The sequence below is a fragment of the Equus quagga genome, chromosome 1, assembly GCF_021613505.1.
Source record: "Equus quagga isolate Etosha38 chromosome 1, UCLA_HA_Equagga_1.0, whole genome shotgun sequence".
Taxonomy (NCBI): Eukaryota; Metazoa; Chordata; class Mammalia; order Perissodactyla; family Equidae; genus Equus; species Equus quagga.
Window position 1 is genome coordinate 101,573,334 of NC_060267.1, and position 13,238 is coordinate 101,586,571.

Here is a 13,238-nt window from a genome sequence, read left to right on the forward strand (position 1 = left end):
ACACAAGACGTACACACATCAGCACCCCAGAGGTCCCCAAGTTACATGACTACCCCAGGAACCCCTAAAGTCACACACACACACACACACACACACACACACGGAAATGCAAGCGGACACATATTGGAACCCCCACAGCCTCCTGGAGGAGAGCTTTCCAGATTGAGATGCACTGGACACAGGTGCACCCAGGGCAGAGAGGCCTCGTCCACACCTCCCTCTGCTGGTCTGCCCTGGGACCGTGACATCCAGGGAGCCCTGTGGGTCCTGCTGCCCATGGGACACCTCGCCCTAGCTTTCCTGCCCCATCACTGAGGGCTGTGCCTCACCCCCCGTGACACACGGTAACGGCAGAGTGTCCTGCTGAGGGGTGGGCTTCCTGAGCTGGCTTCTGCTGAGCGGTGATGACTGAGTCCCTGTGACGGCCGTGCAACGCCGAGGGCACCGGCCTGCCCACAAATTGCTCATCACGAGGTCACCACTCAGTGACCCTTCTCAAAAGGCCTGAGCTTACCAGGCTGGGGCTGGGGATCTGATTCCTCTCCCAGGGAAAACCGATGACACTGCAGGCCGGCAGCCAGGGGCCTCTTCTGTCCACTTGGCCAACAGAACTCGAGAACCCAGCTACGTGAGGGGCCCCGTGGGGCGGGACCCCAGGGCCAGGCCTCGCCCCTCCTTACCCAAAGGTGAGTACCAGAGTTAAGCAGCAGCAGAGGCCACGGAATGATACAGGCAGACTCGATATAAATAAAATATTCATATAAAAATAGTCTCTTACAAAATACTCTCTCTCATCCAGTGGCTCACTTTCCAAAAGATGAAAACCGTTGGGAGTTTTATTATTATCTTTCCTCTCTCTTTCTATTCCAAACTGGGTTTTTCTAATGGCGAAGTCTGAGCTGGGGGGGACCAAAGAGTGGGAAACGTATTCTGGAAAACGTCTCCAAATCTGGACCAGCTTAAATTTCTGGATAAGTAGCAGCAACAGCAAAAACATATAAAAGTGTATGTAAATATATCTATATATGCTTACAGGACGTCTGCTCTGGACTGAAACATCTACTGCGGCAAAAGGGTCCTGCGAAATCACCTAGCAGAGCCATCTGCACACAGAATAAGGGTACAGTTCTCTTGGGTCCTGGTCCTAGCGACGTCATCCCGCAGGGGAAGCAAGAGGCCCACTTTGATTGCAGAAAATGGATCCCTACAAGGTGGAAGGACTCTTTTTAATTAAATAAATTAATATTATTTTTTATCAGAATAAATTGTTAAATATTGCTATGATGAGGCCCTAGGGTCCAGACTTCCTGCTGCGAAAGGCTGTGCTCCAGAGGAGGAGGACCCCAGGTGGGTCTGGGGCTGGAGGAGAAGCGCTGGGCGTGGGATGGAACGGTCAGGGCTCCGGAGCCATCTCTACCACGGGTGCCGGCGGGGACCCAGAGAGGGGCCCCCTCAGCAGAAAAGACAAGCTCAGTGTCCTGCGGTTCCCCGGGAAGGTCTGGGAGGTGACCTCCAGGGGGACTGCAGTCCGGTCCTCCCGCAGGCGAAGCTGCAGCGGGAGGCGGCCAGCCGGGCCGCTGGCTCACTTGCACGTGTACACCTCGGTGCGCTCGCTGCAGGTGTTGCACTTGACATAGCAGCACCAGTGGAACTTGCAGTTGCACTGCCACACGCGTGCATACTGGTGGGTGTTGTAGCCGCGGCCGCAGCACATGAGGTCGCAGCCGCTGGCCTGGGGCGCCGTCTTGTTGCAGGCACGGCCCTGCGTGCCCACGCTGCCCGTCACCGGGTCCTCCTCGCAGTAGTTGGGCGACTTCTCGATATACACCAGGTCTGTGTCCATGGGCTTGCGGTAGGACAGCGGCTTCTTGATCTTCAGGAAGGTGGGCCGCTTGTTGCGGCTGGCACGCACGGGCTCCACGTGGACGGCCTCGTTGTACTTGTCCTTGAGCACGTAGCCCAGCTCCCGAAACTGTGGCAGCGTGGTCCAGCACGTCTTGGTGGTACACGAGCCCGACACACCGTGGCACTTACACTCCAGCTTCATGTTCTCCTCCAGGATCTGCGGGGCGGGCGGGGAAGAGCACAGCGCACGTCACTGCACGCAACCGCCAGGTGCAGCCCCAGGCCGGCCCACCCGCTATCCCACCTAGCCGGGTTTGGCTTTTGTTTTTCTATCTAGTGTAGGAAACTCAGACCTGGATTGAAATCCCTCTGGCCTCCAGCCTTTGTGCTGTGCCTTCCACGTGGCCCTCCCTTGCCCTTCTTGCCTCCCAACTCCCATGTGTTCCTTAGACGGCATGTGGATCAGTTCACGCCAGTCCAGACCACACATGGGTTCTCTTTGGCCTACACAGATTTAAAATCAATTTTGAACCAACATTTTAAAACCAGAGGAGTTCACTTTAGAAGACAGACTTCCAGCCTTTTTTGGCAAACAGAAAGGGCATCTGACAACACTGGGTGATATTCAAATTATTTAATACCTGGTGCAGCTGGGCACTGACCTCCCAGCATAGAAGCTGGCCACAACTGCCAGCATGGCAGTCCTGTGGTGTCCTGGCTCACCACAGTCTCTGCCAGCATTGTCACATGGCAACAGTACCCAGAGCTGTACCAGCAGCTGCCTCCTTCACAGGTTGGCATCCCTCAATTTGCCATAGTCCTCACTACTCCCTATTGCTTCCCTGACCTCGAGCTGTGGTTTCTCAGAAGTCATCTGCTTTGACCACTTATGACACCTGCTAGGCCCGGGGACATCTGAGTCTGGGAAAACCCTAGCTCTGATTTAACCTTCCCTGGCAGCTTTCTCTGACTCCCCAGGCTAGAGGATGTACCCCTGCTTCTAAGCTCCCAATACCCCTTGGGCTTCCATCATCACAGTGTGAGAGGCAGCATTATACAGGCAATAAAAAGCACCGATTCTGGGTTTAAATTCCAGATGTACCATGAACCTGCTGTGTGCCCTTGGGCAACTTACTTCAGCCCTCTGTGCTGCAGTCCCCATGTTACAATGGTGATAGAAACAGTACTTAACTATAAGTGTACAACAAAGTACTAGACAGCAGTGCAAGAGCGTGAATTACTAATACCCGCAAGAAGGACAGCTCTCCAAGATGGAGAGGGAAAGAAACTGGACACAAAGGAGAACATCCTGTGTGATTCCATTTATACGAAGTTCAAGGCCAGGCAAAACTAAGGACTGGTTTTCATTTACCCTTTATCGACATGTTTAGGCAGTGGGCCAGAGATGGCCCACAGGCTGTATTTCGCTGACCCCTCTGTGGAATAGTCCAGCAGTAAAAGACGGCAGCATTTACCAACCACCCCATAGTAGAGGATATTTAGGTTGCTTTCTGTTTTTTTAAATCTTTTCTTTCCCTTCCTTCCTTCCTTCTTCTTTTTTTTAGCTATAAGTAACGGAGAAGGAAAATCTTTGGAAATAAAGCTTCTCTTCCTTCCTCATCATCTTTATCCTGATTCATCCTAACAGATATTTATTAAGCTCCTCCTGGGTACCGGGCCTAGGATGGGGTGAGCACAGTTTCTGGGTCATAGTGTGTGAGCCCTTTCATGGTCCTTCAATTGCTTTTGCCTGTTCTCTGTGACAGAATAAGTGAACGGGAGAGTAAAGGACTGGACATTTATTAATCACCTGCGCACATGCTGGGCCCACACTTTTTTTGTGGCATCTTATTTAACTCCAAGAGATTAGTATAACTCCATTCTGCAGGGGAAGAAACTGAGGCTCAGCTAACTTGTAGAGCTGGTCTGTGAGACACTCGGAGGGGAGGGTCTTCTTGCTGAGGGGTGTGAATTAGGTGCGTGGTGGCTTCTTACTGCTATGTGACCGCAGGGTTGTCACACTCCCTCTCTGAGCCTCAGCTGCCTTAACTGAAACATGGAATGAAGGCAATTCCAGCCTTTCTGACAAAAGTTAGGATGCTGCAACCAAATCAGACATTCAGAATATAGTCATTAGTTCTGCCTCTGGGCCCGGCCTGTGGGGGGCTGGAGACACAAAGGTGACAAGATAAGGGCCCTGTCTCCAAGGAGGGTCTGTATTCAGGGTCCTCCTGGCCCTATGAGCTCTGCTCTCAGGAGGAGGCGACTAGTGCTTGAGGGGACTCAAGAGCCGGGGAGAGGCACCGTGTCTCACCCACCATGTCTGAAATCAGACGAGCCAGCGGGACTGCAAGCATTCCGAGTGTTCTGGGACAGAGATTCAGTGGGTGAACGCTCTGGTTCCAGGACACCTGGGGTGAGAGAGCACCTACTCTGTGCTGGCGCCCTTGTATGACCTCCACACGCGCAGCTGGGACTGGACGAGCGGACCCCGAATAACACAGACGGCCTTTTGGTGGTCGGTGAGGACACGGTTCCCAGATGTCCAGCCCACCTTCCCGTCTTGGCCTGAGGGGCGCGGGGAGGAGCGATGCCCAGGGCTGTGAGGTGTGTCGGGGGCAGGGTGAGGCAGGCGCTTCTGAGGCGCGAGGCTGATCGAGATCTTAGTGCAGCCAGAGACTTGCACGCAGAGATGCCAGGGGGACGTGCAGGGTGGATTCGGACACTACTGAGTGCTGGCGAGGAGGCGGAGCGCCTGTGTGCTCAGTGGGACACTATAAGGCAGTGACAATGAACAGCCACAGCAAACCACACTGACGGGGGTCCACCTTGGAACACAGCGGGGAGGGAAAGAAGAGATCGTGAAAGGTTTCCACAGAATAATTTCATCTGCATCAAGTTCAAAGGTGGGCAAAACCGGACTATACAGTTCAGGGGCACACGCAGAGGGGAAAGTAGAATAAAAAGGAAAGAAAGAGGATCACAAATATCGAACAGCAGCTGTCCCTGGGGTAGGAGGCGAGGGTTACCGGGAGGACTCTTGGGGTGCTGGCAACATTCTGTTCCTTGACAAGGGAGCTTTATAATTATTCTTTTAAGTCAACATAGATGTTCTGTGAGCTTTTTGCTCATTTGCTATATCTTGCAATTTATAAAAATGCAAAGGCTACAAAAGCCAACAAGCACATGGAAAGATGCTCAGCAACATTAGGCATCAGGCAAACGCAAATCAAAACCACAGTGAGGTGCCACTTCACGCCGTCTAGGATGGTAACAGAAACAGAGACGTAACGAGTGCTGGGGAGGCTGTGGGGCGACGGGAACCTCCATGCACTTCCGGCGGGAACGTGAAAGGGTGCAGCCTGTGGGAGAGAGCCTGGCAGCTCCTCGAAATGGTCAACATAGAGTTCCCATGTGAGCCAGCGCTCTGGTGTGAGTGTGCGTGTCCCCCCCCCCCCAATTCATATGTTGAAATCCAACCCCCAAAAGCTGAGAGGAGGTGGGGCCTTTGGGAGGTGCTTCAGTCACGAGGGTGGAGCCCTCATGGATGGGACTAGTGCCCTATAAAGAGGCTCCAGAGCAAGCTCTAGCCCCTTCCACCCCGCGAGCACACAGTGAGAAGGCACCGGCTTTGACCCAGGAAGAGGGACCTCACCAGAAGGTGACCCCCTGGGCACCTTGACCATGGACTTCCAGCCTCCAGCACTGTGAGAAATAGATGTTGTTATTTGTAAGCCACGCCGTCTGTGGTGTGCTGTTCTAGCAGCCCAAACAGACTGAGACACTGAGCTATTCCACCCCCAGGTATTACCCAGGAGAAATGAAAACACACGTGCACACAAACACCTGTACACCAATGCTCACGGCAGCATCCTTCACAGGAGTCAAAAAGTGGAAACAACCCAAATGTCCATCAACTGACAAGTGGACAAACCAAATGCAGCCTATCCACGTGATGGAATATTATTCAGCAATAAAAAGGAATGAAGTGTTGATGCGCGTGACAACATGGATGGACCTTGAAAGCATTAAGTGAAAGAAGCCCGTCAGAAAAGACCACATATTGCATGATCGCCCTTAGAGCCGACGTCCAGAACATGCAAATCCGTAGAGGCATAAGGTGGAATACTGGGCTGGGGGAAATGAGGAGTGGCTGCTGAAGGGCACAAGTTCCCTCCTGAGGTGGTGAAAATATTCTAAAATCCATTGTGGTGTTGGTTGCACATATCTGTGACTATATTAGAAAGTGTGGAACTGTACACTTTAGATGGGTGCATTGTACGGCATGTGAATTATACCTCAAGAAAGCTGGTCTTTAAGAACGGTCCCCGGGAGGTTTCAGTGAGAAAACAGTGGGTTGATCTGCAAGGCCGGGACACCGGCTGCTTTCCCTGCGGTGGACCTGGGCGCTGAGCCCCGGTGCCCATGTCCAGGCTTCTGCATTGTGCTGGGGCAGCTGCCACTCCCGCTGCATGCAGCCTCCTGACACTGCCTGCCTCTCCCCTGTGCCACCGAGACGGCCTGAGGCCCTGGCAGCATTTGTGTGGGCCCCTAATCAGATGACGTCCAGCCCGTTAACCCTGCAAACTCTGCATTTTGAGAGCCTCAGTGATCGCACACGTCCGCACTAAGCTGGGTGTAATCCCAGCTGCCCTGGTCAGCATGGGCCACCCAGACAGGCTTCCGGGTGGGCACTGAGCCCTCTCCCCGAGGCAGGGAACAGCAGAAAGGAAACATGTGCGGGACAAAGGCACATCCTTTGCACCCCTTGCCTCCATCCCCTGAGGCCAGGCTGCCACCCGCTCCCGAGCTGCCCAGGGGGACTTCCAGGCTCCCTTTACACTTTAAGAGTCTGGATTGTGACTCAGTGTCCAGTGGTCAGAGGGTTTGCAGGCTCTAAGATGGCACGACTCTGGGCATCTTCCCAGTGCCTGGCACACGGCAGTTGCTCAGGAGCTGCCCAAAGGTAAATTCACCAACAGGTGCATTCCCATTATTCCACAGCTGGTACAACCCAGGCCTGAGCAACCCCCCTGAGAGTTCAGGGTCCTGGAGGCACTGCCTGGCCGGGCATCGACCCTGCATTGCTGGACGGAGGGGAAGTGGGCAGGACCCAAGGGAGGGACCCTGGAGGGGGGGAGGGACAAACAGGGGGCTTGGGGCAGCTAGTAAGGACAAGTGGCAGCATTTTATGTCCCTGGCTGCACTGCTGGGTCCCAGCTTAAAGACCAGCCATGTAAGACTGCTCAGGTTTGCCCCTGTGCCATCCTGTGGTGCAGAAATGCCTCGAGGCAGAAGGAAAATAAATTAAAAAATAAATCTCTGAGGCCCAAAGTCTGGTGTCTCACAGCGTCTCAGGGGAACACAGAAGTCTTCTGCCTCTCACCCCCCGCGGGCCTCAGAGGACATGAGGGGCAGGCCGTGTTCCCTTCTTGCTTCCACCGCAACCTGTCGCCTCTGGTCAGTCAGCACAGGGCCGCAGGGCTGGGGACTGGCCTGTGCAGGGGCCGAGGGGACAGCTGAGCACGTTCTATGGAGGAGAGAGGCAAGAGGTGTCCGGCTCGAACACCAAACTCAGTGAGAAGAAGAGAATGGAACAGGATTAGGCGCTGGAGACGGAGGGAAGAAGCAGGCGGAGGCTATGTGGCATTGACCGTAGGGGACGACCTCCCTGAGGAGGTGACATTTGAGCAGAGAGCAGAACCCAAGAGGAGGCCAGCATGCGGCAGCACAGACTCATCCTCTCGTTTCACTTCCGCTTGAGGGACAGTGGGGCCAAGGCCGTGTGACTGGAGCACGCTGACCAGGCAGCAGCTACAGGTGCCGAGGTGGCATGAGGGGTCCTGCCCCACAGGCTCTACGGGCCATGCTAAGGAGGCAGGACTATTTTCTTCTTCAGTTTAAAAAAATGAGCATTATCTTTTAGGAAACGTTTATATTGACAGGGAAATTGTGAAGACAGGAGAGAGAGCCCCCAGGCATCCTGCATGGAGCTTCCCTCCTACTGACGTCTCACGTTAGGATGCACGTGTTACATTTGACGAGCTAAGATCGAAACACTGCTGTTAACTGAAGGCCACAATTTACTTAGATTTATCTAGTTTTTACCTAATGTCCTTTTTCTGTTCCAGGATCCCGTCCAGGCCCTCACATGACAGTTAGTCGTCCTCTCTCCTCAGGCTGGGGAACGGGACTTTCCTGTGAGATGAGAGGCCGGCCAGTGGAGGCCGGGAGCAGGAGCTATGATCTGGTGCGGGGAGACCATGGGTGTGGGCGCGGGCCAGACGGGAAATCTCTGTACCTTTGCTCGATTTTGCTATAAACCAAGAACTGCTCTGAAAAAGAAAATCTATTTAAAAAAAAGGTCTCAGAATGGGAGCTGTATTTAGGGACTGTCCCTGGAAGTGAGATGTGGCTGGCTCTGCCGTGACTGGCTGGGGGCCCTCGCTGGCCCTCGGTTTCTCCATTTTGGACGTCAGGGGTTTGAACTAGCTGATTCCCAGGGCTGCTTCTGACTCTCTGCAGTCTTGGCCTTGTGTCCGTCCTGCTCTTTAACCCACACAAAGTGGAGCCATGATGGCATCCGATTTCCTGACAGCCCTGAGAGATGGGCAGCTCGTCCCACTTCCCAGGGCGGGCAAGCGGGGCTCAGCGAAAGGCAGGGGCTCACAGACTGTGCCGGAGCTCCTCCACGTCCCTCCAGACCACCCCCTCACTGCCGCCTCTCATCCACGCCCCACGAGACTAATGGAGCGCACCTATTCCTGCTGTGATGGCTGGGCCCCGTGCCCGCCAGTCAGTGGGTAGTTTGAATGCAATAGTGTCCCTTCCAGGGAGGTCTGGCCAGTGGAAGGCACTGGAGGGAGACGCAAGGGCAGGAGGAACGTCTTGATAGTTATTCCTCCTGCTCACTCCCCGCTGGGCCCCACAGAATGGCTGTCCCCTGCACAGTCCCCCGAGATTCCAGGAGCCCCACCTCCTCAGCCCTGAGGCCTAAGGAGGAAGGGCTCCCACTGTTGCCGGCCCAGGGCTGCACCGTCCCTTCTGGGGACCGTCCTCCGTTTCATCAGCAGTCTCTCCTTTTTTGACAGCTTTATTACAATATAACTCACACACCATACAATTCACCCACTTAAAGTATACAATTCGAGGGTTTTTAGTATATTCAGAGTTGGATAACCATCACCACTAACTTGAGGACATTTTCACCTCCCTAAAAAGAAACTCCACAGCCATTAGTAGTCACTGCCCATTCCTCCCTTCCTCTCAGCCCCAGATCAGGCAACCACTAATCCACCTTCTGTCTTCATGTGTCCGCCTAGTCTAGACACTCCCTATAAATGGAATCATAGAATATGTGGCCTTCTGTGTGCGTAGTTTCCTTCACTCGGTGTAACGTTTGCAAGGTTCATCCATGTACCAGTGCTTCATTCTTTTTCATGGATGAGTAATATTCCACGACATGGCTATGCCACACTCTAGCCACCCATTCATCAGTTGTTGGATAGCAGTCTCTTTCCAAACTCCCCTTCATTTCCCAGTCTGAGGGCGCCTCTTGTGGTGGCCACCACCCCAGCAGCTACGTGCCACTCCTCCGTGGCAGGGCCCAGAACAAGCCCCATCCTCTTGACTCCCAGTCCCATGCTCTTTCCTCCGCATCCACCTCTTGGCTCTGCACCTTATCTGGAAGGCCAATCTTTACTGCCATTACAGATGCTCCACCCCACAATTCCACTGCTGAACTCGTACCCTGCAGGGAGGCTCGTGCATCTGCAAAATGATGAAGAGCCATTCAGAGGCAATATCTGAACTACCCAAAGGCTGAAAGAATCTGAAGATCCACCAATGGGGACTGGGTATATAAATTCCGGTGCATCTGTGGACTAGAATGTCTTGCGGCTGTTAGAGAGAATGATGCGGCTCTGTACTTACTATTGAGGGCTGATCTGCAAGATACGTGGTTAAGACAACAAAGCAAGGTGCAGAAAAGCATGCAGAGCATGAGCTCATTTGTGGGAGAAAGAAGGACCTGTGCATGTGTGTTCATAAGAGCACAGAATAACATCTCCGGAAGAATACAGGGAAGGTAGTAAGAGCGGCTGTCTCCAGGGAGGGCACCTGGAGTGGACAGGATGAGCAGGCGACAGGAGCCTTACTTTTCACGGAATCACCTTTCGTATCTTTTGAATATTCTAGCATGTCAGAAAAAAAGTCACCTCCTCCACAAAGCCTTCCCTGATTGCCAAGGCAGTCAGTGACTCCCTCATGGTTTCCATAACTGTCCTGGGCTGTTGAATACTTGTCACCTTGGCCCCATGATGACTGTCTACCCAGCAGTGTCCCCCACCAGGCCAGGTAGTAGTGTGCTCGTAAATCGGCTCTCAACAAAGGAAAACAAAACTCTGCTTTGTAGAGTAGGATTGATGTTCCCGCCACGGCCAATTTTAAGCTGCCAACAGTTTAACAATCAGCTCGCAAATCCCTCAACGTTTAACACTGGCCTTGGAGCCCACAGGAGCCGGCCCCAGCACACCACGGACAGGGAGGGGTCAGCATGCGGCCTCCAGCTGTCAGACCCTTCCAAGTCTGTCCTGGCTGCGGAGAGCTGCAGCCTTCCACAGTGGCCTGCAGCCGGGGACAGAGAGAGCTAGGGGTCTCAAGTCCAGGCACTCTGAGGGGCAGCGCCTGCTCCGGACTGCTTGGCTGGCATTGCAGCTCCACTCTGCTCAGTCCTGCCCGCCCCCCTTTGCTGATGCCTAATAACAGCTTGAATCTGGAGCTCTACCTCAGCCTCTGGTCTGGAGAACCCCGCCTGCGACGCTCCTGGGGAGCCAGGGCTGGGACACGCGCCTCCACCTCCTGGACCTCTGGCAGAGACTCGCCTAGCATGGAAAAGGCGCTGGCCAGAACAAGGCTAAAGAAGGACCCTGCATGATCTTCCTCTGTGCATTCATTCACTTGCCCACCCACTTTGTACGGAGCACCCACTGTGTGCTATGTGGCACCACTCCTGCTGCAGAGGCGCCGGGAGGACCATGACATAAGTAGATGTTGTCTCTGCCTTCTCAGAACGTGCAGACCCCAGCTGCAAGCAGCGATGGGATCAATAGCCCCCCGAATCTAATGATAAATTGGTGAGTGCTGTGAAGGAGAAGAACAGAGGGCAAACAAGCTTGGCCCAGGAGGAGCCGCTCTTGTGTGCAGCTCCGGGAAGCCTCCCCCAGGAAGGCCAGGGCTGAGCAGGGAGCCAGGTAACAGGAAGCGTGAAAGAGGATCAGCCAAACTTCCCGGCCCGAGGCAGGCGTGGCTGGGGCAGAGGGAGAGTGAGCTGGGAGGCAGCGGGGCTGACTGCTGAGGGCAGGGGGGCATCTGGTCCAACCCTGAGCCCAGGGTGTCCCCGAGGGGCTTCCGTGCAGGGGAGTGGTGGAGTGCAACTGACACCTCTAAAGAGCACTCCAGAGCGAGTGGAAGTTAGGCCAGAGAAGGTCAGAGCGGCAGGAGGGGGAGCTGGAGGGGTAGCATCCCCGTCACTGGGGCCAGAGGCGGTGGTGGCTCCGACCAAGACCGAGGCAGCGGAGGGGAGGCAGGGAGCAAAGTGGGCAACACCTAGAGGAGGATGGGACACACGGGTGTTGTGGGGGCCCAGGGGTGACTCATGGGCCTCTGGCGGGTGCAGAGGCTGTGCATGAGACAAGGAACCAGAAGAGCCACCAGGCTTGGGGAGGAGCGTGTGTGGAGGGCACGATAGGGAAATTTGAGGCACAGTGAGTGGCTCGGAAGAGAGGCCTCTGGGGAGCAGGAGGGTCTTTTGGTGCCACTGAAGTCTGGCCCTAGTCAGCCTGGTGTCCACAGGGGACAAGTCCCAATCAGAATTCAGTCACTTCCACAGACTAAAATATGTGGCTGAAACCAGTCAGAATTGGAAACACCTATAACTTTCGCTATTAAAAAAAATTCATTGCAAGAGCACAAGATAGGAGAGACTGAGAAAGACTGAAAGCTTCAGACAACCACAAATTCCATACCAACTAAGAGGGTGCTAAAAAGCCAAAAATTGGAGGCCATATTAACTAGGGTCTAGTGCCCACAATAAGGGAGGAGATGGTTGTGCTATGTGGTTTTCAGAACCAGGCTATGCCCTGGCAGATGGAAAGAAAGAACACGTGAAGAAGAGGGGGCCAGAGACCCCATACTGAAGGAGCAGGTTGTGCTCAGCCTGGAGAAGGCACCTCCTGGGTCCCTGCTCACTCCCCGACACCCTCTGTGTGGCTGTCCCAGGACAGAGTGAGCAGGAGGGATTGTGTATCTCTCCAGAGGGCAGAACTAGGATCCCAGTTGGTGGGGAGTCACAAGACAGCAGGTCCCAGCTCAGTGAGAGGCCAGGCCTGCCCCCAGCCCCTGAGCAGAGTGGGAGGGGCTGTGGGGCAGGGGATGAGCTCCCCGTCCTGGGGTGTGTGGAGCAGTGGCTGGGGTCTGCAACTGGGATTCCTGCATGGGGCGGGGCGGGGCTGCTCTCCATCGCCTCTCTGTCCCTCCCCCGGCCCCAAACCTGTCTGGAGCAGAAGGAAGGATTTTCCGCACCGCTGGAGGGAGGAAAATCAATTTCTTTCTGACAGGCCTCCCAGGAAGTGCCAACAATGTACCAGGTGCTGCCCAGGGTCCAGAATTATCAGGGCGGGGTTCTCAGGCCGGGAGCGGCCTCGGGAGAAACTTGGCTCAGGAAAGTTCCGGGATTCATAACAATGAGTAGCTACTATGGAAGTTGGCCTCCTGGGCTGTCCCAGACTCTCCGGCTGCCCAGAGGACCCAGGGGTGAACTTGCTGGAGGAGGCACAGCCTCCTAGGGGAGGTAGGTCAAACAGCGGCCTCTGGCTCCCACACGGTCCGTGCCACACAGCACTCTGGTGACCGGGAGCCTCTGTCACCCTGCACAGCATTCTGAGAGGCATCTCATTTTTAAAAACCAAAAGCTGTTTCCCAGCATTGAATTCCACCGCTCCCGGTCACCTCCCCTCCAACTCTGCGGCCACCAGGAGGAACCTGATGCTCCCACAGTCCAGGAGGATCTCCTGCCTCATGGGCATCGGTCCCCCTGACATGCCTTCCGGCAGGAAGGTGGCTCCATCCATCCCAGCACGGCCTGGCCCAGCCCAACCCTCCAAAGCCCTTCACAAACGCCCCTCTCCCTCAGAGCGTCCTGGCCCGCCCCACCCGGCCCCGCAGGACCTCTGCCGCTCTGGCTCTTCTCTCTGTGCCCTGTTCTATGGCCAGCCTGGCATGGTCTTCAGGGCACTGCCAACTCTGACTCCTCAGGGAGGCCTTCCCGAGCGACTGACACTGAAGTAGTCCCACTGGTCACCACTCCCAGCTCCCACCGGTCACTGCTCCCAGTT

At 54.9% G+C, this 13,238-nt stretch overlaps 1 protein-coding gene across 1 annotated transcript in view; it reads right to left on the reverse strand.

Moving 5' to 3' along the window:
- Positions 1–260: 260 nt before the first annotated feature.
- Positions 261–13,238, reverse strand: part of WNT7A (Wnt family member 7A) — a 63,710-nt gene continuing 50,732 nt past the window's right edge. Inside the window, exon 4 of the mRNA XM_046639297.1 lies at positions 261–2,062. Coding sequence (XP_046495253.1) covers positions 1,583–2,062 — 480 coding nt within the window. The 3' untranslated portion in view covers positions 261–1,582. The remainder of the gene's footprint in view (positions 2,063–13,238) is intronic.